Below are 26,748 nucleotides of genomic sequence, written 5' to 3' on the forward strand. Positions count from 1 at the left end.
CCTCTTCCCCTACAGTTGAGTCTAATTTCCTGTCTCCTATACAAGAAACATGGAAAGTAAGGCAGAGAGGGCAGAAGGAGCAAAGGAGGGTCATCGTAAATCAGCATCAAGCTCCAGGGAAAGCAGCCTGTCAGAGCCCAGTCCGCCACCAGTGGGTGTCATAGGAAGCAGTACACGAAATGTGGTGCTCCCATCATCCGAACATCGCCAGTCCATGCTGGGTTCCTTGGGAAGCAGCACAAGAGGTCTAACAGTCCCTTCCTATGAGCCCAACTCTTTGCTAACAGTTGCCTCTGGGAGCAGTCAGAGAGATGTTGGCATGCCTTCATCCCAGCGCCACCAGTCAATATCAGGGTCCAAGGGGAGCAGCGTGAGGGGTCTTGTGGTGCCTTCCCTCGAGCGCCAACCGTCGCCAATGCTTGCCATGGGAAGCAGCACAAGAGGACTAGTTGCACCAGTAACGCCTCCCATGGGAGCCAGTATGGACGAGCTGGCAGTCCCATCATTGGAACGACCCCTGTCAATAACAGGAAGCGCTCCAAGAGCTTCGGACAAGGGCTCGGCCACCCCCCGTAAATCCATCATTAGTGACGTGGGAAGTCGCACGGCGGTCAGAAGAACAGAACACCGCAAGTCGATCATAAGTTCCAAGGGTTTCCCTGCAAAGGAGTCCGAAGAAGCAAAGGTACCACGCCACCAATGGGTAAGTTCCAGCAGGCGAGAGGTTTCTTGCGGTTTAGCCATTGGCCATTACGCATGGTGAAAAATTCAACATCAGGCCATTTAAAAATGCTGCCCGGGGAGCATCAGGTGTTGGGTAATCCGGGGATGGCGTTTCATCCTTGCGTGACATGATCGCGCAGCCTTCATAAGGAATGTAGATGTTCTACAAGATGCATTATTTATCAATGTTAGGCACACAAAAAAACACTTTTTTAAAAAGAAAGAAAAATTAAACTAGAGGAAAAGAGATTCCATATCAGGAAGATTCAATATCAGGAAGAACTTTCTGACAGTAAGAGCTGTTTGACAGTGGAAGACGCTCCTTTGGAGAGTGATGGAGTCTCCTTCCTTAGAGGTCTTTAAACAGAGGCTGGATGGCCATCTGTCGGGAATGCATTGATTGTGAGTTCCTGCATGGCAGAATGGGGTTGGACTGGATGGCCCTTGCGGTCTCTTCCAACTCTATGATTCTATGAACTGCTCTCTGAGAAGGCCTATTAGAAAGCAAGGCCCCCAAATCCCATTCCAGAGAGGAAAGCCGAGGAGGATGCCTTGATTCATGGTATCCAAAACCACCATGAGATGAAGCAGAGCCAAAAGGTTCATGCTCCCCTGGTCCAGTTCCACCAAAATATCCAGACCCTTCTCTAACCAGGCCTGAAGTAAGACCGAAAAAGTTCTGGATAATCCATCCCATCATCCACCATCCCGTCAAGGGACACTTGGACTTGAGAGGCCACCACATGCTCTAGCTTGAATAGTAGTTCCCTGATTATTTTTTCTCTTAGATAACCATTTGGACATTTCAGTAATTAGCTAAAAAGTATTAATAGGTTTCTATTCTTCCTTCCCATAGCAGCTGACAAGGCCACTTGTCATGGTTACGGTGCTCACGTGTTTAGGATCGTCTTTCCAGTATGGTTATTACCTCTGGATTGCCAACCATCCACCTCCGGTAAGATTGTCGGCTTACGTTGACTGCCTTGAAGGAACATAGCTGATCTTCGGAAAGTTACTTACTTGAACTCCAAATCCCAGAATCCCCCATGGTTGCCCCTTTTACATGCATGAGGTCTCAAGTAGTCCCAGGCAAAAGGAAGAATCTAATATGGAGACCTCCTGCATGGCTGAATGGGGTTGGATTGGATGGCCCTTGGGGTCTCTTCAATGATTCAAACATCTGGAAGGCTGCATGTTTCCTATCTCCGGCCTAGATAGAAACACATCAGTATGAGGGCTGTGCAATGAACATTTAATCAGGGAATAGCAAGAGATGGAGAGAGACTTCCTTTGGGCAAGTCACCCTTGCAGCGTCAGAGAAAGGCAAAGGCAAACCTCCCTTGAACAAACCTTGCATATGATAGGTTTGCCTTATGGTTGCCATAGGTCTAAAATGACTTGAAGGCACACAACAACAACTCCCACAAGAAGATGGTCCATGAGAGCTGGAGACTCAGGGCCAGGTCCTGAGATGTGGGAACCTAGGAATGATGAATGGCAACGGGACAAAACAAAGACTGAGAATGACTCTGAGTCCAGTGATGCGCCAGTTCATGGACCTTAGAAATGTAATACAGTGGGACCTTGTTATCCACTGGGTTTGGTTCCAGGATCCCCTGTGGATGCTCAAACCCCATTAAATATCATGGCAGAGCAAACTAGTGTCCCAAGGTTTGCAATTTGGAATTTATACTTTAAAAAAAAATACTTTCATGCCATAGATGCTTGATTCCATGGATAAAAAATCCGTGGATAAGGAGGGCCGGCTGTATGTGAATTGCATTGTCCAGGTATGCTCCCAAGATCATAGCTGTAGCACCTTTGTCAATTTTGGCTTATCTCAAAAATGGTATCTCCCTACATGAAGCTGCCAGAGTCTTGGGATCCTGTTAGCGAACTGCAAAGATACATATCGGGACACCAGCAAAAGTGCCGAATGCACATCGGGTCCCTTGCCAGCTCTGTTGTCATTGTGTGTCTTCAAATTGTTTCTAATTTAAGGTGACCCTAAGGAGATCCTATCGTAGGGTTTTCTTGGCAGGCTTTGTTCAAAGGTGGTTTGCCATTCCCATACCCTGAGATTGAGAGCGTGAGACTTGCCCAAGGTCACCCAATGGGCATTAAACCAAACCCTGGTCTCCAGTAGTCCAACACTCAAACCACTATGCCACGTTGCACAGTAATGGTAGAATCAGTCCCAGAATACTAAACTGGTTTCATCACCATTTGTTAGTGTGGAAAAGGCTCTAACGCCACTCGCTGTTTGCTTTCCTTGCAGCTCACTGAAAACTTTTTCAACCACACCTCTGAACTGAAGAAGAGGATCAGCGTGGACAAAGAGCTCCTCGCCATGCTGTACAATTTAATCATTGCTGTCTTTTCCTTTGGAGGCATCATTGGTTGCATTTTGTTTAGCTCCATGGTAGATAAATTTGGCAGGTACGGCGATAACAGCGGTGATCTGGTAGACTCTGGTGTGCAGAGTGGGGGGGAAGGATCGCTCAGTGGTGGACCATGTACAGCCTTTTTATGACCCCCAAAATGGGTCAGACATTTCTCAACACCTTTTTGCCCAAATAGGAGTGCAGGAATTATTTTAATCACAGTTTTGGGTGGGTGGGAAGAGACATGTTAGGCCCAGGAAAGGTGGGAAATAACCTCCTGTTGCTGGATCTCCCTCTATGCTATACCACTGCTCTAGTCCCATGCTGTCATACTTTGGCATGGACCTTCCTCCATGCTCCAACTGCCACTGCTCTAGTCCCTGGAGGTCAGATCAGCCAAGCATAACTCCCTCGTACTTTGGCATCGACTTCCACCAATGCTCCAACTATCATTTCTCTAGTCCCTGGAGGTCAGATGCATAGCTCTTTCATGTTTCAGCATGGATCTCCCTCCATTTTCCCACTACCATTGCTATGACCTTTTAGGGGGAGAAGAGCACCCAGTATCCGCTGGACCGAATCCTCTAGAAATACTCTATATAAATAAATATTGGGGGGAGGAGACATGGCTCATAGAATACAACCAGGATTCTAACAATATCACATGTTCAATGGTATCTGTTGCCCTCAACTTATCCATGGGCCATATCAAAATCCATAATTTTGGTGCCCCCAAACCTGCCCTCGACTTATTCACGAGCTCGACGTATAGTCGAGAATATACGGTAACTGAGAATTCATGGATCACTAGAAAAACAATAATGCTAGGAAAGGTAGAGGGTAGAAGAAAGAGAGGAAGATCACAGAGCGGATAGATAGATTTGATCAGAGGGGTTATGGGCAATGGCTTGCATGATCTGGGCAAGAATGCAATGGAGGATAGGGATTTTTGGAGATGTCTCATCCATAGGGTCACTATGGAACTGACTCGAGGGTAGCTAACCACAAACAACAAGTGCTACGCAATATATTAAATACCACTGTAGCGCAACCTATGAGAGACAGTGAGTGTCCAGAGGTGTCACCTGTTTGCACAATGCCCCATGTGCCAGGCACAGATGTGGCACATAATACGTCATGCACGATGCACATTGACAATGCAATTCCACAACCCCCTCTCCATTACCTGTTTTTGAGAAGTCATTGTACCTTCCTTACTGTATGCATCTACCCAACCCTCTCTCTCTTTCTGTTCTCTTTTTCAGAAGAGGTAGCTTGCTTTTGAATAACATTTTCTCCATACTCTGTGCCTTCCTCATGGGTGTTTCCCCTACAGTACATTCCTTTGAATATAGCATCTTTGTACGCTTGGTCACTGGAATATGCACAGGTGAGAAAGACTCCAGGATTCCATTAAAACAGCAGACGAGGGAGTGATATCCTGCCCTTAATAATAAATAATAACATTTATTTATATTAATTATACATTCCCAAGACCATCCGTTCCCACCCATCCCTTAAAGCACAATTAAACAATATTAGAGTTAAAACACACTTAAACAATTATTCTCGTGACAAAAGAAAATGGTGGCTGCAGCGAGGTCGGATCCCAGTAGGCTCAGGCAAAAGCAAACTGCCACAGCCTCCGCTAGCTTGAGTGTTCTTCCTCATTCATCGCCATTCCCCTGCCTCAAAGTGTTCTTGACTGCCCTTAACTATGCCTTTCCTTCCTCTCTAACCAGGTCTATTCTCCTGCCTTATGCCAATATACCTGGCAGAGCTGGCTCCCAAAAGCGTGAGGGGTAGTATCATGATGGTGTCCTCCATCTTTATCATTCTCGGACTCCTGACTTCTCAAATCCTCGGCCTTCCCAAAGTCCTGGGGACCAAGAAAGGTAAACCTGGCACCGGATGGTTACCTGGCCCGAAGCAGACCGAAGGTGTCCCCTACCCACCTAGTTCACACCTGTCTCCTCTTACACAGACTGGCCACTCTTGCTGAGCATCCCGGGAGGCCTGGCGCTGTTTCAAGTCATCATATTGCCCTTCTTCCCGGAAAGTCCGAGGTATTTACTAATTCAGAAAAGGAAGGAAGAGAAAGCGAGGAAAGGTAAAAGGACCCTGGATGGGAATTGTATCAAGACCTTAGTTGTGGTGGCTAGGAGAGATGGGAATTGTAGGTCAACACATCAGGAAGGCGCTTTGGTTGTTTCTTACAAATAAGTGACATATAAATAAAAGTTTATCTATCTATTTATTTTATTTGGGGTGCATGGGGAGCAATAAGGTTGGCTCACTTTCACTATGGCACTACTTTGTTGTTGCGTGCCATCAAGTCATTTTTAACTTATGGCGACCCTAAGGCGAACTAATCTCTCTTAAGCCGTGGGGAGGGGGGCATGGTTAGTTTAAAAAGAGTGGAATGGCAGAGGATTAACCGTCCCTGCCAAATCATAACAGTGAAACAATATGCACCTATCTAGTGTCCCAAACTTACATGTATCTGTGCATGTTTACGTGCGCCCATACTGTCTTAAGCTCATGGGAGCTGCAGTCCAACGATATCTGAGAGGTTGTGCCATCTCCTTCCCCAAAATGCAAGAGAGGAGGCTGGCCCCAAAGTTGTGCAGAGGTAGGATACACCTAAAAAATACCCAAGCTAGCAAACTCACACCCCAAGTGTAAATCCATCCCTGACCCCTTCTCCCATCTAGCTTTGAGGAAGCTGAGATGCCAGGAAGACGTACAGGATGAGATTAATGAGCTTTATGAGGAAGACCAGACAGAGAAGGCAGAGAAGGTCATGAGTGCGATGAAGCTGGTCTGCAGCCGGGGCCTCCGCTGGCAGATCATCTCCATCATCGTCTTGATGAGCGGCCAGGAGCTTTCAGGCATCAGCGCGGTAAGGGCAACTGGAACGCAGTTGGTTGGGCAGCTGAGCCAAGGATAGGGTTGCCATTTGTCCCGGAAAACCTGGGAAATCCCAGATTAAAGGGGCTACGAAAGGTCCAGTTGAAGCAGCACATCCTGGATTTCTCCTTCGTCCAAAGCTGATGAGTCAGTTAAAATGTGGCAGTAGTGATGATGGCGCGGGAAAATGTGCAAGAAGACTGGCACTACCCTGCCAGCTCCAGTTGCCACTGGACAAGTGTAGCATTGCCATCTTCTCCGCTTCCTCCAACAGGAAAGAAAAGGAGGCAAGCAAGGATGGCCTGATGTTGTGTGATACTTGTGTTGGGGGGTTTGTTGGAATGATGGAAGTCCACTTCCAAACAGGTTTCGGAGATAGTCTTTTGTGGGTTTTTCGGGCTACGAGGCTGTGTTCTAGAAGAGTTTATTCCTCTTTATTAGGAATAAGAGTGGGGTTTTTTAAAAAAGCAATAAGCTCTTCTGGAATAGTTTTTGAGCATCCATGGATTCCTTAAAAACAAATCTTCCTAATAAAGAGGAATAAACTCTTCTAAACATGGCCTCGTGGCCCGAAAAACCCACCAAAAACAATGGATGCATGCCGTGAAAGCCTTCAACTTCACAGCCTTGAAAGAGTTCTATCAGAATGCAAATTAAACAATGTGGATAAGTGTAATAATTTGCAAATGAGATGCAGATTAGATGCCCAACTATGAGGCGCTGGAATATGGCAACCTTAGCCAGGGAGAAGGTGTATGCTCTCTTAGGTGTGGGTGAACATCAGGGCCCTGGGGATCAAAACCTTCCCCTAATGTCCCTAATGCCTTCTAAGAAGAGGGGGCCCTTTTGCCACATTTTTGACAGTAGCCTGGGCCACTGCAGACTAGGAGAAGCCTTAATAAAAAAACAAAACAGGAACCGAACCAGAAAAGCCAAATTTTGGGTTTGTCTGGATAAAAGTCAGGTGGCACCCCAGGATTATTTCCCCTAAAGAGTCTCATTTCTTCCACAAAATCCGTTTATTGGACGGTGTGCTCTGTTTTCAGGCATACTATTTTTCGGAGCGAATCTACACGACAATGTTGATAAAACGATACGCGACCCGGTATATCAGCATTTTTTCTACCATTTTGGTCCTTGTTGCCGCGATGGTTGTGGTAAGCGCTTCCTATCTCCTTGTACCTCTTGGCATTTCAAGTTTCTAACTCTCCCAGAAGGCATGTCGGCACCTGGGATCGGGGCAAATGTATCATGAACCACGCTTTGCTCTGCTCCGCTGCCGCATTGATCCATCGATTAGGATCGCAAAGCAATTTATTTGTAAGTGGGAATGGGGCCTGAATAAAAATAAAGGCTGCCGAGTGGCACCAAATCTAAAACAGCAATATTACAAGATTAAAAACGCCTCTAAAACAACACCAATTAGTATAAAAGGAAGACAAAGAAACAACAAATTAATTAATTTCTCTCTCGGTTCCTCTCTTTCTTTCTCCACTCTGCTTTTATGCGCTCTAGACTTATGTGATCGATACTGTGGGGCGAAGGGTTCTGATCCTCATTGGCCTCGGGTTCTGCAGCATCCTCTGTGTCCTGGTAACCATGACCCTTGAACTTCAGGTTTGTATTGCAAGCCATCCAACGCCATTGTCCAGGGACCCCTTACCAATAAGGAAAGTGAAGCCATGGCTTCAGGCAGCAGAAGGGTGGTGGCGGTGCATGGCAGGAGAACGCATGGGTAATTGTTTGCAAGGTTATCACCATACCCTTTCATAGGTAGGCAAAGCTCTGTTTGTTTTAGCAGGCGTTTGGAAGGTGACCGCTCAGGTTTGTGTGCTGGGTTGTGCGGTCAAGATGGCAAAAGTTATTAAAGTTGAGGAACTCAGCAGTTTGCTTTTGCCTGAGTGTACTGGGAAGGGCAAGAGTCCACGTCCTCCTCTCTTTTTCCCACTGCTGAGTTAACTGCATGCAAATTTGTAGTTTCAACTCATTCTGCAGCAATGGAAGCAAGCTGAGGACAAAGGGGGAAAGTGGGAGGAGGAGAAAGGACATTTTGAAACACCGCCGAAAAGTGGGAAGGCAGAGGATTAAATGGAACTGCCCTTGATGAATTGAGACAGTTGGAAGGCATGACTGTTGCATTGCGTGGCTTGCCATTGAACCAAAGAAGCTGAAGCTATCAAAGCCTTCCATGCAGAGGCAGTGGGGAGTCCCATTTATGTGCGACTGATGCACAACTGTCCTTCTCCAACAGAACACTATCTTGTGGATGTCTTATGTCAGTTCCTGTTTGATCTTCCTCTTCCTCATCGGACACATCATTGGGCCAGGTAAGAGGAGCCAATGTGGTGTATGGTCTGAGTGTTGGACTAGGACGCCAGGAGACCAGGGTTCAAATTCCTGCTGAGCCATGGAAATGCACTCAGGGACCTTGGGCAAGTCATATGCTCTCAGCCTCAGGGGAAGGCAAAGCCAAACCCTCTCTGAATAAATTCTGCCAAGAAAGCCCCGCGATTTAGTTCCAGGTTACCTACAGGCTTACCTCCTCTTCTATAATCCAGACTGTAAACTTAGGTCCTCTGGAAGACATTTTTCTCCAGTCAACCAGGACTAGGTTGGCAACTGTCAGCCAGAGGACAAGTTGAACATGAGTCAACAGTGTGATGCGGCAGCTAAAAAGGTCAATGCAATTTTAGGCTGCATCAATAAAAGTATAGTGTCTAGATCAAGGAAAGTAATAGTGCCACTCTATTCTGCTTTGGTCAGGACCCAGCTGGAATACTGTGTCCAGTTCTGGGCACCACAGTTCAAAAAGGATGTTGAGAAACTGGAGCATCTAAAATGGAGGGCATCTAAAACGGTGAAGGGTCTGGAAACCATGCCCTATGAGGAATGACTTAGTGAGTCAACTGAAAGCATTTTCTCTCTCCACCAGGTACAATACCCACTGTGATAATATCGGAAATCTTCCTCCAGTCCTCCCGGTCCACTGCCTATGCACTCAGTGGGCTTGTACACTGGCTGCTCAGATTTATTGTTGGGATGGTTTTCAATCAGATAGAGGTGAGTGGTTTGGTGGCAAGCAGACGGTCTGAACCCGCGTTCTAAGCCCAACCTAAGTCTACTGTTGGTAAGCATCCTACGAAACAAAGGTCTGGATTTATGGTCGCTGGGGAATAACCGCTATACCATGCTGCCAAAGACATGAATAGGTGGAGTGGGTGAGATGAGGGTCTCACCTTCACTGCAGAAACAATGCTGAAGTCAAAGGCTTTCATGGCTGCCATCCATAGTTATTTGTGGGGTTTTGGACTATGTGGCCATGTTCAAGAAAAGTTTATTCCTGACGTTTTGCCAGCATCTTTGGCTGGCATTGTCAGAGAAATAATGCTCTTTGACCCACTTTAACTGCCATGGCTCCATGCCACAGAACGCTGGGATTTGTTGCGGTACCAGAGCTCTCCAACAGAGGAGGCGAAATGTCTTGCGAAACTACAGAACCCACAATTCCATAGTACGGAGCCATGGCAGCTAAAGCAGTGTCAAACTGCATCATTTCTGGAGTGCAGGTGAGAGAAGTGTTCTCTCTCGCAATCCATAGGTCTTCCAGCATGACTCTGTGGTCAACATCTGGTAGACGTTGACCATAGAGTTGCACTGGAGTACCTAGAGCTTCCTGAGAGAACGTATTAAACGAATCCGCAAATAATCATATCCGCATGAAGCGAAAACCACAAATGTGTAGGGCCAACTGTAAATACCTCTGGAGCCTGGCTGATCTGTGGTCATAGTAAAGTTGCCTGAGGCTCTTATTTGGAGCATGATGGATGAGGGCCTGCCTTCTGTTGTCTCTTCCGATATCTTCACACATGTGATAAACAACTATGTTCTTCCATGGTATTCATATCTGTCTTTTTCCCTCTCTCCCTCGCATCGACTGCTATCTCCAGGCAAAGATCGGGTTCTATAGCTTCCTCCTCTTCTGGCCGTTCTGCTTTGGGACCTTCTTTTATATCTTCAAGATCATCCCAGAAACCAAGAACAAGAGCTTTGTGGATATCCGGAGGCTTATGTCAGTCCACGTGGCTGTGACCAGGAAGATACAGGTCCAGAGCGTTGAGCCGAATGACAAACAGACCAAACAGAATAAAAAGAAGAAAACCACACACAGCGGTAAGAAGAAGAAGCGGAGAAAATCGGTCACAGAGAACCCGTGATAATGTTGTCCTTTGGCGATCGCTTGGCTCCGATGGTGTGGATGGGTTCCTTGCTTGGTCCTTCCTTCCTTCCCCTGCCATTCTCCAGTAAGACTTTTATACAGTTCTTTGGTGCGTTTTGTAAAATAAAAGTACAGTAAATGGTCAAAGTGTGTCTTGCCTGAATTCACAAAATCTTTGGTTACGTTTATGGTCTAAGATAGAACTGGGATGATGACGGCGACGATGGCAACAATGATTTTATTCACTTATATCCTGCCTTTGTTTGCATAATGGCACTCAAGGTGACTAACAACACCATCCAGTTTAATCCATCTTGACACCACTTTCACTGCCATGGCTCAGTGCTATGGGATTCTGGGAACTATAATTTGTTGTGACACCAGAGCTCTCCGACAGAGAAGGCTCAATGACCCACAAAACTTCAATTCCCGCGGCTGTTAAAGCGATCTCAAACCAGATTGTTTTTGCAGTGCGGATGCAGCCTAGGAAAGCCTGAAAAGGTTCTCTCTCCTTTCTTCTCCAATAACTTCTAGGGAACGGCATGATCCCCAACCTTGGTCTCAGATGTGATGGAGGACATTATCCCAATGTTGAAAAAGAGTGACAGTGCCAATCCAGCTGGCTACTATAAGTGGATAAAGAGATGGGCACCATCTTGATTTCTTTTTAGACAGCCAAATATTTAGGGTCACCAGCTCAGAGAGTCTTGTCAGGAACATATAACTCCAAGAACTCAAGCTTGGGTTTGCTTGCTTGGCCTTCTTCCACTTTCGACCCTTTTATGTCTATTAAACCAAAGTACAGGGGCTCTGTATCATGTCCAGATGTGAGAGCAATGGACAATGAGCGGACAAGAGGAAAATCAACTCATTTGAGATGTGGTGCTGGAGACAAGTCTGAGGATATGGCCAAAAACACAAACAAATGGGACCTAGAACAGATCAACCCTGACATCTCCCTGGAAGCCAAGATGATAAAGTCGGGGTTGTCGTACTTTTGGCCACATCTTGAGAAGATGGGACTCACTAGAAAAGGCAATAATGCTAGGAAAGGGGGAGGGATGTAGAAAGAGAGGAAGACCACATGCTAGATGGATAGACCCTTTTAAGGTGGCCATAGGTATGAGTTTGCAGGACCTACGCTGAACGCGGGTCTTGGAGACATCTCATCCACAAGGCCACCATGCGTTGGGATTGACTTGAAGGCAGTTAACAACAACAACAACAAACAGGTACTGCCTTACTCTTTAATCTTTGACCAGTGTGCGCAGAATATGAGATGTCTAACTGAACCACAACAATGGCAGCAACAAATATAGTACCGTCTTTCCTTTCTTGCAGCGATTGTTCCTTAGCTTGGTTGCCAACTGTCAACAGTTTCCCGGAATCTTCTCTTATCCTTTCCTGATTGGTTCTTGCAATAGTATTAGTCTTCCGAAGGACTTCTTTTCAGAACAAATATGGCTGCCGGGCGGATTCCTCCTCTACTCCTTGGTACAGAAAGACAGGTTTGCATGGCCTTTGCTCCTTGGTCCCCAAATCTCTCAGGGAAACAGTATTGGGGAAGAATGGCTTACCTGTCAGCAGGACTCCAAGTCCCTTCAAGTCTTTTCTGGCAAGAAACCCCTGTGATAGGTTTGTATTTCTTCTTCCTCTTGGGTGCCTTCAAGTCGATTCTGACTCATGAAGACCCTAAAGCCAACCCATCACAGGGGTTTCGTGGCAAGATTTGTTTGGGGGGGGGGGGGGGTTGGCCGAAAGATCATGACTTGCCCAAGGACACCTTGGTGGGTCTCCATGGCCAAACAGATCTTCAAGGACTTCAGCTCCCAGAATTCATTTATATCCAAAGGATCCAAAAAAGGTGACTTGTTCCAAACTTTGGTATTCCCCAATGCTTTGTGATCCAACCGAGGGATGGGTTTGAATTTCTCCTGAGAAGACCCCCTTCTTCTCCTTCTTCTTCTCCTGCAGCTCAGTCCGATTTTTTGATCCAGAGTGTCAAGAATGAAATTGAAGGGAAGGTAGTAGCAAAGATGAATTTGGATGAAAAGGTTAGTCCGGATTGAACCATCTCTGCCATTTGGTTCAGGATAGAAAAGCCAACATCTGGCAACAGCGGAGGACAGATCATAGCAGGAATCGACATCTCAACAATGCAGGGGGACCTTTTGCATCCTTATCTCCATTCATGGGATTTCAGAACCCCAGCCAATGTGTTTAAGGGATAGCTGCTGCATGCCTTTAACCTTTTTTTAATGCCTTTGATACTCAAGCATCATTCTCTCTCTCCCACAGAAGCTGACGGCTTCTTTTCTCTGGATAGCAATCATCTCTTCTTTCGGATTTGCCCAGTATGGTTACAACATCTGGGTAGTCTACTCACCGTCCGTGGTAAGTTTCTTGGGGCAGGGGTCAATCCATTTTGTATTCCTGGTCCTCTCCCATCATTTTTACCATTACAAAAGGGGTTTGGAGACTAGAATCAGGAATTGTTATTACAAATAGTTAGATATTTGTACCTAATTCTGCCCCTTAATATAATAACTTGTAATCCTCTCCATTTAGGAACCTTTCGTGAAGAGCAGGGACAAAATGAGGGCATCGTCCCCCTAAATAAGAATTATTTCATCTCCGTCATGATTTTTTAACATTTTTATTACTATTATTATTATTATTATTATTATTATTATTATTATTATTATTACATTTATTTGTATAGTGCCATAGGCTTTACATAGCACTTTACAAAGGAGAGAAAACAACAATCCAGTTTCTTCAGTTTGATGCCATGTCTTGCATTAATGTAACTTCAAATGTCAGTTGAGCAATTGGGCGGCAAAAGGGAACGCAAACACAAATGGATGCATTGTAGATATTTAGGATTGTCGACGTCTCATGCTCCGCAATGCTAGAAATTTGGGGAGTGAAGGAGCTTTTCATTTTGGGGCGGCAAAATTTGTATTTGGGGACCATGGGCTCCTTGGGGCAGCTCTCCAGATAGACCCCTGGCTGGCCAGCCCTAATTCGCATGCATACATACTAGACTATCTTTCTTTCCTAGCTGATACGAGACGTCTATCAGTTAGATCCAGAAGGTGTGGAGGTCACAAACAGAGACCCCCAGCACATGCTGTTAATAATGGCGTTCTCCATGAGCATGTTCCCCATCGGAGCCGTAGCTGGGGCTCTTCTGGTCGGACCCATGGTGGATAAATTTGGCAGGTACTGTCGATAATGGCAACAGATGAAGTCCCACAACATTTTGTCATCTGTCACAATGGGACCTTGTTAGGGAAGACAGGCATCTGGGCACTGGCAAGAGTGCTCCAATGTGCATTGGGCGCTTCTGATGTGCATTGGGCACTCCTGATGCACTTCAGGCACTTCTGTTACATATCAGGTACTTCTGATGCACACCAGGCACTTTGGATGTGCACTGGGCATTCCTGATGTACATCAGGCACTTCTGCTACATATCAGGGACTTCTGGTGCACATTGGGCACTCCTGATGTATGTCAGGCACTTCTGATACATATCACGCAGTTCTGATACACACTAGGCACTTTGGATGCGCATTGGACACTTCTGATATATATCAGGCACTTCTGATGCATAATGCACACTCCTTATTCACTTCCGTCACTTCTGATACATATCATGCACTTCTGGTGCACATTAGGCACTCCTGATGCACACCAGGCACTCCTGTTACATATCAAGTACTTCTTCGGATGCACTCTAGGCACTTTGGATGAGCATTGGACACTCCTGATGTACAGCAGGCACTTCTGATACATATCAGGTACTTCTGATGCACATTAGGCACTTCAGATGAGCATTGGGCACTCTTGATGCACACCAGGCACTTCTGATACATATCAGGTACTTCTGATGCACATTGGGCACTGATGCGCATTGTGAGGAGAGCAGGCACACCCATCATCCTGAGTGCTTTGGAGAAAAACTGGGACAAAAAAAAAATGCAGCAAACCAATAAAGAGGAGCAAGTTGTGGGGAAAGCAATGTAAACATTTCATGTGAGCTTTTAGCCAAATTTAGGGGGCGAAGGAAAGAAAATAGGGGGCAATGTATCCTTGTTTTTAAGGAATGGTTGCAAAGCCTCCAGAAAATGAGGGGGGAAGGCAAAGAAACCCTGCAGTTCTTTTTCTGAACGATAACTTTTGGTTCTTTTGATGCTCCCCATCCTGTCTTTTCAGGAAAGGTGCCTTGGTGCTGAACAGCTTTTGCTCCACAATTGCCTGTTTGTTCATGGTTGGTGCCAATATGGCTCGTTCGTTCGGATTTATTATGTTTTCACGCTTTCTCATGGGAATAACCATGGGTGAGTTTAAACAATAGATGGGTTGGTTTGGTGTTTCCCTTCCCCTGTCTTCTTCACAGACTGCGACACAATCTGAAATTGGCCTGAAATACTTGTCGAAGGGACGGGACAATCCCGCATTGTTTTGAAATCTCCAACATTGTAGGTGATGCCACACTGCAGAAGAGGCAAGCCATTTTCTGAAACAGCTTGGCTCTTCCAACTGTATGATAGTTTCAATTGATATTATTATTATTGCTGAGATGATGTACTGCGTCGGATTTTATTGACTGTATTTGTATGTTTTTATCAGGCTGCAACTCCGCCTCGATCCGCAGGGAGAGGCGGGGAAATATAAATTATTATTATTATTATTATTATTATTATTAGGTCCTAATTGCCAAACAAGATGCCAGCCTATGTCTCCATGCTTTTCAAACGGATGCCCTCACAGAGCTCCAATTGGCCACCTGGGGCTATTGAGAAGTTATATGTTCACATCACATCACATAAACACATTGGTGTCAATAGGGGGTGCAGGGAGTGTGGCATGCAATAGGTGTCATAACTCATTCAGTGATTAATGAGTAACAGTAGTACAAAAACCATTCCTAAAGATGCTGTATGGTGTGTTACGGGAGGAGGTCAATGTGGCGGAGGGTGACACCATAAGTTAGCGTACCAAGTGATGCCAACCCTAGTGATGCCACTGCATACATGATGCGAATAACCCCTTGATTTATTCTCTAACCAGGTGTATACTCCAGTACGGTGCCATTGTACCTCACAGAGATCTCTCCAGTGGATTCAAGGGGAATCATCGGCATGCTGCCACACTTCTTTCTAGTCTTAGGCGTCCTGATCGCTCAGATACTTGCTTTTCGTGAAATCATGGGGAACGCTGAAGGTAAATCTGAGAGGTGCCTCTCTACAGCTAGAGCAAATAAGGTGTGTTGCCCGAGTTAATAACCGTACCTTCTTGCGCAGGTTGGCCAATTGTGATGAGCCTCTCTGGTATACTGGCATTATTCCAGTCCATCCTCATGCCTGCCTTTCCCGAAAGCCCCAGGTATTTGCTGATTGTGAAGAAAGATGAAGAGCAAGCAAGGCAAGGTACAAATGACATGGAGATAATGGTATTGTTAAAGATCTTATAGGTATCTCCTTGGAGAGAAGGATTTTATATATCATTTAAATGGATATCAAGGGGATTATCTTGCTTTTAAAATACAGTGGTCCCTTCCCTTATGCGGGGGATCCGTTCTGGACCCCTCCCACGTAAGGGGAAAATCACGTATGCACAAACCTATATAATGCGAACTTCCTCTTCCTGTCTAAGTGCTTTGTTAATGTCATATACATTTTTTCCTTTCTGTTTTTTAAAGATGTAATTTTATTGAGTGAGTGTGACTTGCCATTGCACTGGATACCGAATGCTCTAGGGTCAGTCTGTAGTGGGCACAGCATGTGTCTGCTGTTTCCAAAGGGAGGACCAAGCTGTGTTCTCGAAAGGCTGACCCCAAAGCATTTGGTACATGTAAAAAGGCCTCCGACTGGCACCAATCTATGGTGGGCACAACTGTTTTCCACTCTTCATGCTCTCAGATCTACAGGTGACAGAGAAAGTAGCATGTGAGGCTCAATTCGGGACTGCTGAACTGTAGCACAATGCCAGCTGTGATCCCAGCGTGCAGCGCTCCCCTGGCATTTGGCACATGAAGCCATTTTGCTGTGTACCAAATGCTGGTGCCCACTCTCAACAAGTCAAGGAATATGGTATTTTGGAAGTCCCAGGTGGCCGCAATACAGGACTGGACTTCAAGCCCCTAAATTTGGGTCATGCCATAGATTAAAAAAATATATATATTAGAAACCCTAGTAAAGTGGGATCACTGAGGTCAGATGTTACCATGCCCGTCCCAATACTTGCTTCCCATTGTGGGAGAAAGGCGGGATAGAAACCCTTGAAATCAAATAAATAAGTAAATAAATTGGGTCTGGCACCGGAGATGTTCTCCACCAGCTTCAATGCAATCCTCTGTGTGATTTCTTCGATCCAGCCCTGAAGCAGCTGAGATTCAACCAGGATGTGGAGGGTGAGATCGAAGAGATATGGGAGGAGAATGCGCATGAGGTGGAAGATGAAGACATGAATGCCCTGAAGCTGGTCTGCTATCAAAAACTCCGGTGGCAAGTCCTGTCCATCATTATCTTGATGGCCGGCCAGCAGCTCTCGGGGGTCAATTCGGTGAGCAAAGCTCCGTCTTGAACGATCAAGGAGATGGGCCTAGGAAAAGATGGACCCTGGGAACGGTTTTACCAAACAAAAAGTCAGATGCTGTGGTGTCAACATTGTTTGAGCATTGGACTAGGACACTGGAGAGCAGGGTTCGAATTCCAGCTCGCCCGCTGGGTGACTTTGTTCAAGTCACACTCTCTCAGCCTCAGAGGATGTTAACGGCAGATCTCCACCATCAAGAAATCTTGCCTAGAAGGCCTCCATAGGGTCCCCATAAGCCAGAAATGAGTTTCCATGGCTGGTGAGGATTCAAACTCTAGTCTAATCCTGGTCCAATCCTCAAACCTCTGCATCATGTTGGTTCTTTATTTGAACCATAAAACCCCTGAAATAAAGAAATTTAGGATAGTATGGGTTGTCAATATGTGCCGCCGAGACTTGTGGTGGTAACAAGGCAACCTTGTGAGGTTTTCTCGGCACGTTATGCTTGGAGCGGGTTTGCCATGACCTTGCTCTGAGGCTGAGAGAGTGTGACATGCCCAAAGTCACCCACTGGGGTTTTCTCGGCTGATATGGGATCCAAATCCTGGACTTCCAAGGTTGTAGTCCAACATGCAAACAACTACACCGCTTTGAGTCTTCACTTCCCTTGAAATGTACATAATATGTCCAGCACACTCTTCCATTTCATTCATTTAAGTTGTCCTTGTCTCATTTCAGGTATACTACTATACAGAGAGAGTCTACCTGTCCACAAACATAGGGTCGGAAAATGTCCGATACATCAGTGCATCCTCATCCATCCTTATCTTGATCGGAATGGGGTTCGCGGTAAGCCTCGCCTGCCTTTTCCTTCAACCCCATTATGTATGTCCTGAAGCCTAGTCCACTCCAAAAGTTAGATTTCCCTAAATTATGGAATGGCCTGCCGAGTGAGATTCGATGGCTAAACACGCTGTCCGAATTTAAAACACTTTTCAAGACGTTATGTTGGAACTTGAGGCCACACCAGGATAAAAGGCCTATGTTCCAGTTGAAGCCGTGGCGGCTAGAACTGAACCGCTTCTTGGACTCTTCTTGAGTTGGTCTGGTACTTGGCTGGACTCTGAACCTGTCAGTGAGGGAAATCAGTTTGCAAACTGGGCTGTGTCTATACTGCAGGATTAATGCGGTTTTGGTGCCGCATTAACTGCCATGGCTCAATGCTATCAAATTCTAGGGTCTGTAGTTTTTTTAGATGTTTAGCTTTTTCCGTGAAAGAGCTCTGGGGGGGACGGCATACTACAAATCTCCGGATTCCAAAGGACAGAACTATGCTAGTTAAAGCAGAGTCGAACTGGGCTAATTCTGCAGTGTGGCAGCGGCCTGTCAGCATCTCTCGTCCTCTCTCCCTTCTCTGTCCTTCCTCCAGCTGACTATTGTGGACTCCAAGGGGCGGAAGGTCCTGCTTCTTGTCGGCTTTGCCATCTGCAGCGTCCTCTGTATTGTGTTAACCGTGATGATCGAACTTCAGGTTGGTCGCGCAAAATCTCAAGCAAACACTTACTTCCATGCATGAAATGGTTCGCCAGTGGGAGTAAAAACCTTTTATGCCAACCTTGCACATGCCAGAAAGAACTGTGCATGAACTGTTGTTGCAATTGTATGACCAGATGTGTAGGTATTTGTCTCACACCCTCCTAACTGTTCCAGTTTGGCAAGGACACTTTTGATGAATCCTCTGCCTTCCCACTTTCCCTCTCCTTGTTTTCCCCCTTCGTCCTCAGCTCACTTCAGTTCCTGCAAACTGAGTTCAAACTGCAAAAGGAGTTTCTGCAAAGGGGGAAAAGGAGAAGAGGACAGGGAAGAATCTTGCCCTTCCCAGTAAGTTTAGGCAAAAGGAAATTGCTGCAACCTTTCCTGCATGCCCCCCATTTCCACTTGGAACTCAGTTTGCAGCAATTGAAGTAAGCCGACAATAAAGGAGGAAAGCAAGTGTAGGAGAAAGAAAAGGGAGGTCCAAAACACATTGCAGAAATAATCCAGTTTGAGACCACTTTAACTGCCCTGGCTCAGTGCTCTAGGGAGTGCTGGGAATTGTAGTTTATTGTGGCCCCAGATCTCTTGGACAGAGAAGGCAAAACATCTCACCAAAATACAGGTCCCAGAATTACCTCGCATGGAGCCAGGGCAGTTTAAAATGGTCTCAGACTGGATTATTGCTACAATTTTGGACCAGGGACATTTTACAAGAAGCTGGAAAAGTGGGATTTATCAGGAGGTGATACAGTTTGACACCAGTTTGATTGCTATGGGATCCTGGGTTTGGTAGCTTTGTGGGCTATTTCGCCTTCTCTGTCTCTGGCGCCTCAACAAACTATAGCGTTGAGCCATGGCAGTTAAAGTAGTGTCGAACTAAACTACGTCGGCAGTGCAGATTAGACCAACATTATGACTCCATAGCAACATTGCAGAGACACAACAAAACCCTGTTCATGAACAGCAAGGAAGCACATCTGGGCATTAACAAGGGTGGTGTTTTGGGCAGTTCATGCACTTCTGATGTGCATTTGGCACTTCTGTTGCATGGTTTTGGCACCTCCTAGCCAGTGTCCCAATGCATACTGGGGATCACTCTGATGCGCATGAGTACCTATTCCACATTGGGTCATAGTGTTGCAGTCACACCACTAGCTACCACTGGAGTACCCTATGTCATAACATCACAGCAGTTCCTGGGTAAATAATAATAATAATAATAATAATAACCCACCACTTCTCAATCTCTTGTCCTTCCAAAAAATCCAGCCAGGAGGTTGATGTGCTGGAAAGGGGTTTAAAACCCAGGCGGCTCTTTTGGAAAGACAGGAGATTGGGAGGACTGGGACGAACAGGAGTGGGTCGAAGAGATCAATGGGCTGGAAAGGGGCCTAAGCTCTGTCTGAGGCTCTTTTGGAAGGATAAGAGATTGCAAGGAAGAAGAGGGAGGGGAGACGTCAAGCTAGCCAAGCAGCAACTATAAACAAGCAAATAGTCAAACTGTGAATGCGGAGGGCTGACCGTATAGTCATTGGGAAACTACTCAGTTGGATTTTGTGCAGATGTAAAGCCATTTACAAAGACTTGGATTCCAGATGGCTTTAAAAAGAAGGGACCAGGGTCCTCTTATGATAAGGGAACGCCAGGCTGTCCCCTTCCTCTTTGCCTGAAACATGACCAACTTTCTCCAACAGAACAAAGCCTCATGGATGCCTTATGTCAACTCTGTCCTCCTCAACATTTTCCTTGTGGTGCATGCTGTCGGGCCTAGTAAGTACCGAGACAAAGAAACACAAGGTGCAACATGGCATAGGAGTTTATCCCGTGAATATCCCTGGGGAAATCGCGTAATTACGCGTAACGATTTCACACGGCATCGCACAAAACCCGCCATTAAAGCAGTCGCGAAGAAGCATTCACGCGCGTCTTTTTACTTCCAGGATTTCAGCACCAACGCATTTCCCGATATCACTTTATTTGTGTGACTGCGTGTGATATTCATTCACGCAATTGCTCGCCATTTTCGCCTTTCTTGCGGGATGCTTTAAATGCGCTTTAATCTCCCTTTAATGCCGAAATTAGCCCCAGTTGGATAAACTCCAATAATAAAATTTTGCCAGGGTTAAAATTTCTAGACTTGTATATGAGTATATACAGTAAATAAGGAGCCATCCTGCCTGGAAAATGAAATATCTGTCCTTTCCCCCCAGCCACCCTTCCCAACCTGATGATCGGCGAACTGTTCCTCCAGTCGTCCCGGTCCTCAGCGTATGTCATTGGGGGATTTGTGCATTGGATCATACACTTTTTTACCATCTTTTCATACCTGCAGATACAGGTGAGTAGTTGCGCAGGTCAGTTGGCAGGGGAATGGGGGTCCTGAACCTGTGAACAAAGGCACAAGCCACGGGCTGCGCATGCGCCCTACGTGGGAGGCTCTACATCTCCCACCATTATAGCACCAAAGTGAACTACAGCCGCCACCATAAATACCACCCATCTGAGTCAAACCAGCACATTCCCCCGTGGCATGTATGGATATCACGGTAATAATTTATCAGACAGGACTTCAACATGAGTTAAACATGATTTGGTCTATTGGTGCTTAGCGTTACAGAACGCCAAGGTCTAGCTGCTGTTGTTGTTACCGTCAGCCCTCCGTATCTATGGATTTCTTTATCCATGGATTCAAGCAGCCATGGCTTGAAAACATTCAAAATTCAAAAAAGATATAAATTCCAAAAAGCAAATGTTGCTTTTGCCATTTTACATAAGGGCATACATTTTACTATGCCTTGTATTTAATGGGACTTGAGTGTCTATGGATTTTGGTATCCACAGAGGTCCTGGAACCAGACCCCAGAAGATATCAAGGACCCATTGTAATAATAATAATCTATTGTACTTAATGGGACTTGAGTGTCTATGGATTTTAGTATTCACAGAGGTCCTAGAACCAAACACCAGAAGATACCAAGGACCCATTGTAGTAGTAGTAGTAGTAGTAGTAATAATAATAATTGTATTTAATGGGACTTTAACGTGCACAGATTTTGGTATCCATGGAGGTCCTGGAACCAAACCCCAGAGGATACCAATGACCCACTATAATAATAATAATAATAATAATAATAATAATAATAATAATAATAATAATCTACTGTATTTTATTTAATGGGGCTTGAATGTCCATGGATTTTGGTATCCATGGAGGTCCTGGAACCAAACCCCAGAAGATACCAAGGACCCATTGTAATCACTATAACAATAACAATAGTAATAATAATAATCTATTGTATTTAATGGGACTTGAACATCCACAGATTTTGTTATCCATGGAGGTCCTGGAACCAAAACTCGGAGGATACCAAAGACCAATAATAATAATAATAATAATAATAATAATAAGGCAAGAAAACTGTATATGTCCATTCCCACCTCTCTCTCTCTCTCTCTGTTTCTTTTCTGTTTTGATTTGCAGCCATACGTCGGGGCCTACAGTTTCCTTGCCTGCTTCCCTATATGTATAGCCACCTTTTTATATATCTACAAGAAGGTCCCAGAAACCAAAGGCAAGACCTTTCTGGATATATGGAAGCTTGTGCCAGGCTATGAGGACCAGAAAGCGGTACCTGTATTTGAGGTGCAGCCAGACCAAGAGAAACTGGAGCAGGAACAGGAGCAGGAGCTGGAACAGGAGCAGGAGCAGGAGGAGAATGGAGAACCCAAAGAAGTTTGATTTTTAATAGTTTAATAATGCCCTAATAACAGAGCAATGATCCGAAAAGAAACTTCTCGTTGTCTTTGGTTTTCTCGGTTTGCAGGTTAGAAGGAACCTTATGGTTTTACTTTCTGGCTTAAAAAGCATGCGCATGTGAACAAAGCACCTTCTTAGTTGCCCGGTTGGCATACCCTCTATTATTTGTCCTAATTTTGCACTGGCAATCCCAATTGATCCTCTGCCATCCCACTTTTCCAGCTGCTTTTAACATGCCCCCAGTATTTCCCTCCCTGGAAATGAAAATGTGGAGTGAACATGGAGAATTTGAAGTTTCCAAATTATACTGGCCAATATTTTGGTGCCAAATTCGAAAGTTTGCAATGGTCAGAACTGGTAGGTGGAGAGGACGGCAAAGGACATCCCGGCCATGCCAGGATATAAATCAAATCAAGTCAAATAAATTTGCTCTGGTGGTTTTAATCTGAGCTTTAAAACATCTATCCAAGGTCCTAAACTTATTTAGAAACAATGCAACTTGGATGCACTCTTTAAAGTTTGGACTAAAACCCAGAGCAGATTCCCAATCTCATAGACAGGAAGCAGCTACACCTGGAAAGTGCTATGGATGCCGGCCACGAAAGCCTTCGACTTCACATTGAACATCATTCGTTTTATGAATTGCTTCTCATGCTCTTTAGGGTGCGACTTGGAGAAATGACATCCAAAAGCATCCAAGCCAATTACTACCCACATCACTTCGTCGAAAACTATGGATGCCGGCCGTGAAAGCCTTCGACTTCACATTGAATAGGAAATTATTTAGCATTGGGGAGAGTGAGTTTCTTTTTGCAGCTTGTACGCCAGAGGAGAGAAGTGAATGATCCTCCAAAAGGACTTAGATTACAATTCCCATCAGTTCTAGCCAGCAAAGTGAGGGAAGATGGGAGTTGCAGTCCAACCAACACCTGGGGCCACACCTGCCTATCCCTGGGATAAACAACGATAAAATATCGGGATCAGTTATTGCTTTGAGACATCTATAGAGGGAGGCAGAGGCTCAGGGAAGAATGCTACTGCTTGGAAGGGTAACAGCTACTCAGTGGAATTAACCTTTTGGCTATAACAATTCCGAGAGACACCCTGAAACCACTTCCCAGCTGAGTTGGGTATGTTAAGGCCATGGATCCTCCCGATTGCCTATCCATGGTATAAGAGCCGTGGAATATTGTCTCCAAGAAGGATCCACAGAACTGAGATAGCTCCCTTCCACGTGCCAAGTCTACTCTCACCTTTCCAAAGCGGCTGAGAAACAGGGAGAAACAGGGCTGAGGATTCTGTTTGCCAAAAAATAATAACAGCCGCACTTTCCCCTGGAGACAGAAAGATGCCTATTCCAAGGTCCAAGAGGACAAAATTAACTAGCTGAGGAAATGGCGTCTTGCACAAAGCCAAAGTGCAGAAGACAAGAGGCTTGGCACAAGTGTTCTCTTTCCATCTCAACTCAGAGCTTCGTACCATCAATCTCAAGGTTCCCAGTCCTCAAGCGCAGAAATGGAGAAGGGCTCCAAGACGACGCTGACCCCCGTGTCCAGGAACACGGTATGTATGTGTGTGTGCACCTTTAAGTCACCTATTGACTTAAGTTGACCTCATGAATTTCATAGGGTTTTCTTAGGCAAGGAATACTCAGAGGTGGCGGTGCCCGTTCCTTCCCCTGAAATAGAGCCTCTGGCACCTGGTATTCCTTGGTTGTTTGTCCATGCAAGTACTAACCAGGGCTGACTCTGCTTAGCTTCCAAGATCATATAGGATCTGGTGCCTTCAGGATATTTAGGTGTCTGTGTCGTGGTTTAAGTGCTGGATTCTGAGGACCATGGTTCGAGTCCTGGCTGGCCATGTAACATAAGCTCTAAGTCAGCCATCGATTTGAAGGCATGTGACAACAACAGGTGGAGAGCCAGCATGGTATACTGGTTTGAGTGTTGGACTATGACTCTGAAGGGTTTGATTCCCAGTTCGGCCATGTAACCCACTGGGTGACCTTTGCCAAGTCACACTCTCTCTAATCTGTTCTATTAAAAGTGGCAATAGCAAGTGGCATGCGAGAGAGGCTATGGCCAAAAGACATTGAAGGGTTCTTGTGATCCAAATGGGCAAATCTGACCAGGTGTGAGAAGAGCATCTGTAGAAACAGCTGTGAATTCTTAGCTACTATCTGATTGCTCAGTGCTTTGCAGAGTTACATAAACAAAGTCCTGCCCCAAAACAGATTGCAATCAGAGAATGTTAAAAACGTAGCCACTTATGAGAGTTGATGGGAATTGCTGTTGCAGAATATTTGGAGTTTGGAATATTTGGAGCCACAAGTTGTCCTCCCCTTGTTTAAATTATTCACATGTATTTGTTTGTCACAGCCATGGAGGAGACATAGCCTTAGGCCTCGTCCCCATTTACAGATATATCAGTGTGCGATTTGAATCGATGGATCAATTCGACAGAGGAGCATGGTTCCCACTACATTTGCCCCGATCGCATTTTTCCCTCTAAAACAACCCACTTGTGGTTCACTTTCATGCATGAATTGGTTCAATGTGGACCCGCTCCAGCTGGTGAAGGGCAAATTTAAATCGATTCCGATCCGCATCTGGTTCACACTTGCGCAGAACTGGTTTATCCAAAAAGACGCAGAAAACATGAGTGCCCCAAATTTGCCATGGGTCTAGTGCATGGCCCCTCCCTCTCTGAATGGCTTCAGTGATTCGGTTTAAGTGGGAACCAGGGTCGTTTGAACCCGTTCAAACCGATTTGCGATCTGGTTTAAAAGGTAGTGGGAATCAGGCCCCAGTCTGGTTGCAGTGGAGCGGGTGGCATGCAGGAGTCGAGAGATCGGTGTGAAATAAGAACTCCTTGTCCTTGAGATAGTGGATTAATTGCTTCTGATAACCCATCCTGCTTTTCCTATGAACCTGCCCAGTGTTTCCATTAACTCCAATTTATAGCCAGTAATTGGTTTTTAATTGCATCTCAGCATGAAGCGCTGCAGCCGGGAAAAAAGCTTGCAGATGGACAGGACTGAGGTTCAGAGGTTTCTGGGTTTTGTGCAACAGGAGTGAGTCATCAGCGATTGTGGCTTGGTTGTGATGTGTGTGTTGCATAACTCTGCTCACCCTTAACTCACCTATTCAGCAGCACAACTAGAAGCTGATCGTTTGTTGTGGGTTTTTGGGGTTATGTGGCCATATTCTAGAAGGGTTTATTCCTGACATTTCGCATGCATCTGTGGCTGGCATCTTCAGAGAACACTGGCATGGAAGAGAGTTGGGTATAATATACATATATTGTGTGACCTTGGGTTGCAATGAGTGATTTCCATGTTAATCTGTGCAATGTTCTGTTGTTAATAGCAAGGCCTCAGGGTGCCCACCCATTGCAAATATGGGTTGACATTTGCCACAAGAGCAACAATAAAATAATTAAATATCAACAATTAATTTTATAATCTCAATAATTAATGCCAAAAGCAGGCTCTTGCCTCCATTCGCTGCGGTTTTTCGACGTGATAACATATAATATATAACAACATAGGATAGCATAAAGTTGAATTGCACCCTTGCACATTTGCACATTCATATTCTCACGAGAGATTCGTATGCAGAGGCAAAAAGCGTGGCTGTCCACAACAGTCCCTAGTTCGCAGTGTGTCCCATTTGCACAATACGTCCAGATACACAATACGTCTCATTGCTCACACCATTCCTCGGTGTTTCATATATTTACCTCCATGGCTTTTGGATACTTCAACCTGGTTATTAGTTAATGGACTGCTTACAAGATTCCCATAAACACAGTCACAGGGGAAGGGTTTGGTGCAGTTATCAATAAGGTCTACAGCTATATGGAGACATTTATTCATTTATAGATGCACATTGCCAATAGATATAAATGGCACCATAGTTGCCAGTAAGTTAGAAGTATAATTTCTCTACTCTACTCTTTTGCATCTTGCAAAATCTGCTGCTTCAGGCGTAACCATTCCACTTAATGATAAAAGCAGCCGGTTTTGATGGAGAGTCTGCTGAAAGAGAATGACTTGTGTTTGCTCTAAATTTGCCCATCCAGGCTTGCTTTCTGCAATTATTCTCTGCCCTTTGGTCTCTGGAAGGCTTTTCCTTACTCTTTTTCTGAACTGTTGCCAGCCGCACACTTTATTGCTTGTATCTATCATCTTAAGAGCCAGTGAGGTGTAGTGGCGTGAGCGTTGGACTATGACTCTGGGTTCGAATCTGGGCCCGGCCATGTCAACCCATTGGGTGACATTGGGCAAGTCACACTCTCTCAGCCTCAGAGGATGGCAATGGCAAACCCTCTCTGAAGAAACGTGCCAAGAAAATGGCATATAGGTTTGCCTTAAGTCAGAAATGACTTGAAGATGGTTATGATTGAGAGTTCCTACATGGCAGAACGGGGTTGGACTGGATGGCCCTTGTGGTCTCTTCCAACTCCATGATTCTATGATTCTTAATAGACTTTAGCCTGGGAAAGCTCATGCTGCCGATTTCTTTCCTTTGGTGAGTCTCAAAGGTGCTACAAGATCTACTATAAAACTCCTAGAACTGGAAGAGACCAGAACGGCATCTAGTCCAACCCCTTGCTGTGCAGGAATAATAATAATAATAATAATAATAATAATAATAATAATAATAATAATAATA

At 45.3% G+C, this 26,748-nt stretch overlaps 4 protein-coding genes across 5 annotated transcripts in view; all 4 read left to right on the plus strand.

Moving 5' to 3' along the window:
* LOC121936980 (solute carrier family 2, facilitated glucose transporter member 5-like) lies at positions 1-10,341 on the plus strand. Of its 2 annotated transcripts, none has more exons than XM_042479734.1 (12): positions 1-703; positions 1,580-1,678; positions 3,002-3,162; positions 4,373-4,497; positions 4,850-5,002; positions 5,092-5,217; positions 5,822-6,009; positions 7,064-7,174; positions 7,533-7,634; positions 8,269-8,344; positions 8,950-9,077; positions 9,965-10,341. In XM_042479734.1, the coding sequence occupies exons 1-12, from the start codon at positions 50-52 to the stop codon at positions 10,229-10,231; spliced, it is 2,190 nt and encodes a 729-aa protein (XP_042335668.1). In that variant the 5' UTR covers positions 1-49; the 3' UTR covers positions 10,232-10,341. The 2 variants fall into 2 exon arrangements, with proteins under 2 accessions (XP_042335668.1, XP_042335669.1); XM_042479735.1 differs by having other exon boundaries at positions 7,533-7,752; positions 9,965-10,115.
* Positions 10,342-11,693: 1,352 nt separating this feature from the next.
* Positions 11,694-18,355, plus strand: LOC121936391 (solute carrier family 2, facilitated glucose transporter member 5-like). The gene is made up of 10 exons (XM_042478607.1): positions 11,694-11,727; positions 12,208-12,287; positions 12,532-12,627; positions 13,298-13,458; positions 14,455-14,579; positions 15,313-15,465; positions 15,546-15,671; positions 16,619-16,806; positions 17,518-17,628; positions 18,209-18,355. The coding sequence occupies exons 1-10, from the start codon at positions 11,694-11,696 to the stop codon at positions 18,353-18,355; spliced, it is 1,221 nt and encodes a 406-aa protein (XP_042334541.1).
* A 594-nt stretch (positions 18,356-18,949) lies between these two features.
* On the plus strand, positions 18,950-22,054 carry LOC121936392 (solute carrier family 2, facilitated glucose transporter member 5-like). Its single transcript, XM_042478608.1, has 4 exons — positions 18,950-19,057; positions 20,010-20,085; positions 20,526-20,653; positions 21,797-22,054. The coding sequence occupies exons 1-4, from the start codon at positions 18,956-18,958 to the stop codon at positions 22,052-22,054; spliced, it is 564 nt and encodes a 187-aa protein (XP_042334542.1). The 5' UTR covers positions 18,950-18,955.
* Positions 22,055-23,587: 1,533 nt separating this feature from the next.
* The window catches only part of LOC121936393 (solute carrier family 2, facilitated glucose transporter member 5-like), a 21,911-nt gene continuing 18,750 nt past the window's right edge, over positions 23,588-26,748 (plus strand). Inside the window, exon 1 of the mRNA XM_042478609.1 lies at positions 23,588-23,635. Coding sequence (XP_042334543.1) covers positions 23,588-23,635 — 48 coding nt within the window. The remainder of the gene's footprint in view (positions 23,636-26,748) is intronic.

Source organism: Sceloporus undulatus, chromosome 7, assembly GCF_019175285.1.
Source record: "Sceloporus undulatus isolate JIND9_A2432 ecotype Alabama chromosome 7, SceUnd_v1.1, whole genome shotgun sequence".
Classification (NCBI taxonomy): Eukaryota; Metazoa; Chordata; class Lepidosauria; order Squamata; family Phrynosomatidae; genus Sceloporus; species Sceloporus undulatus.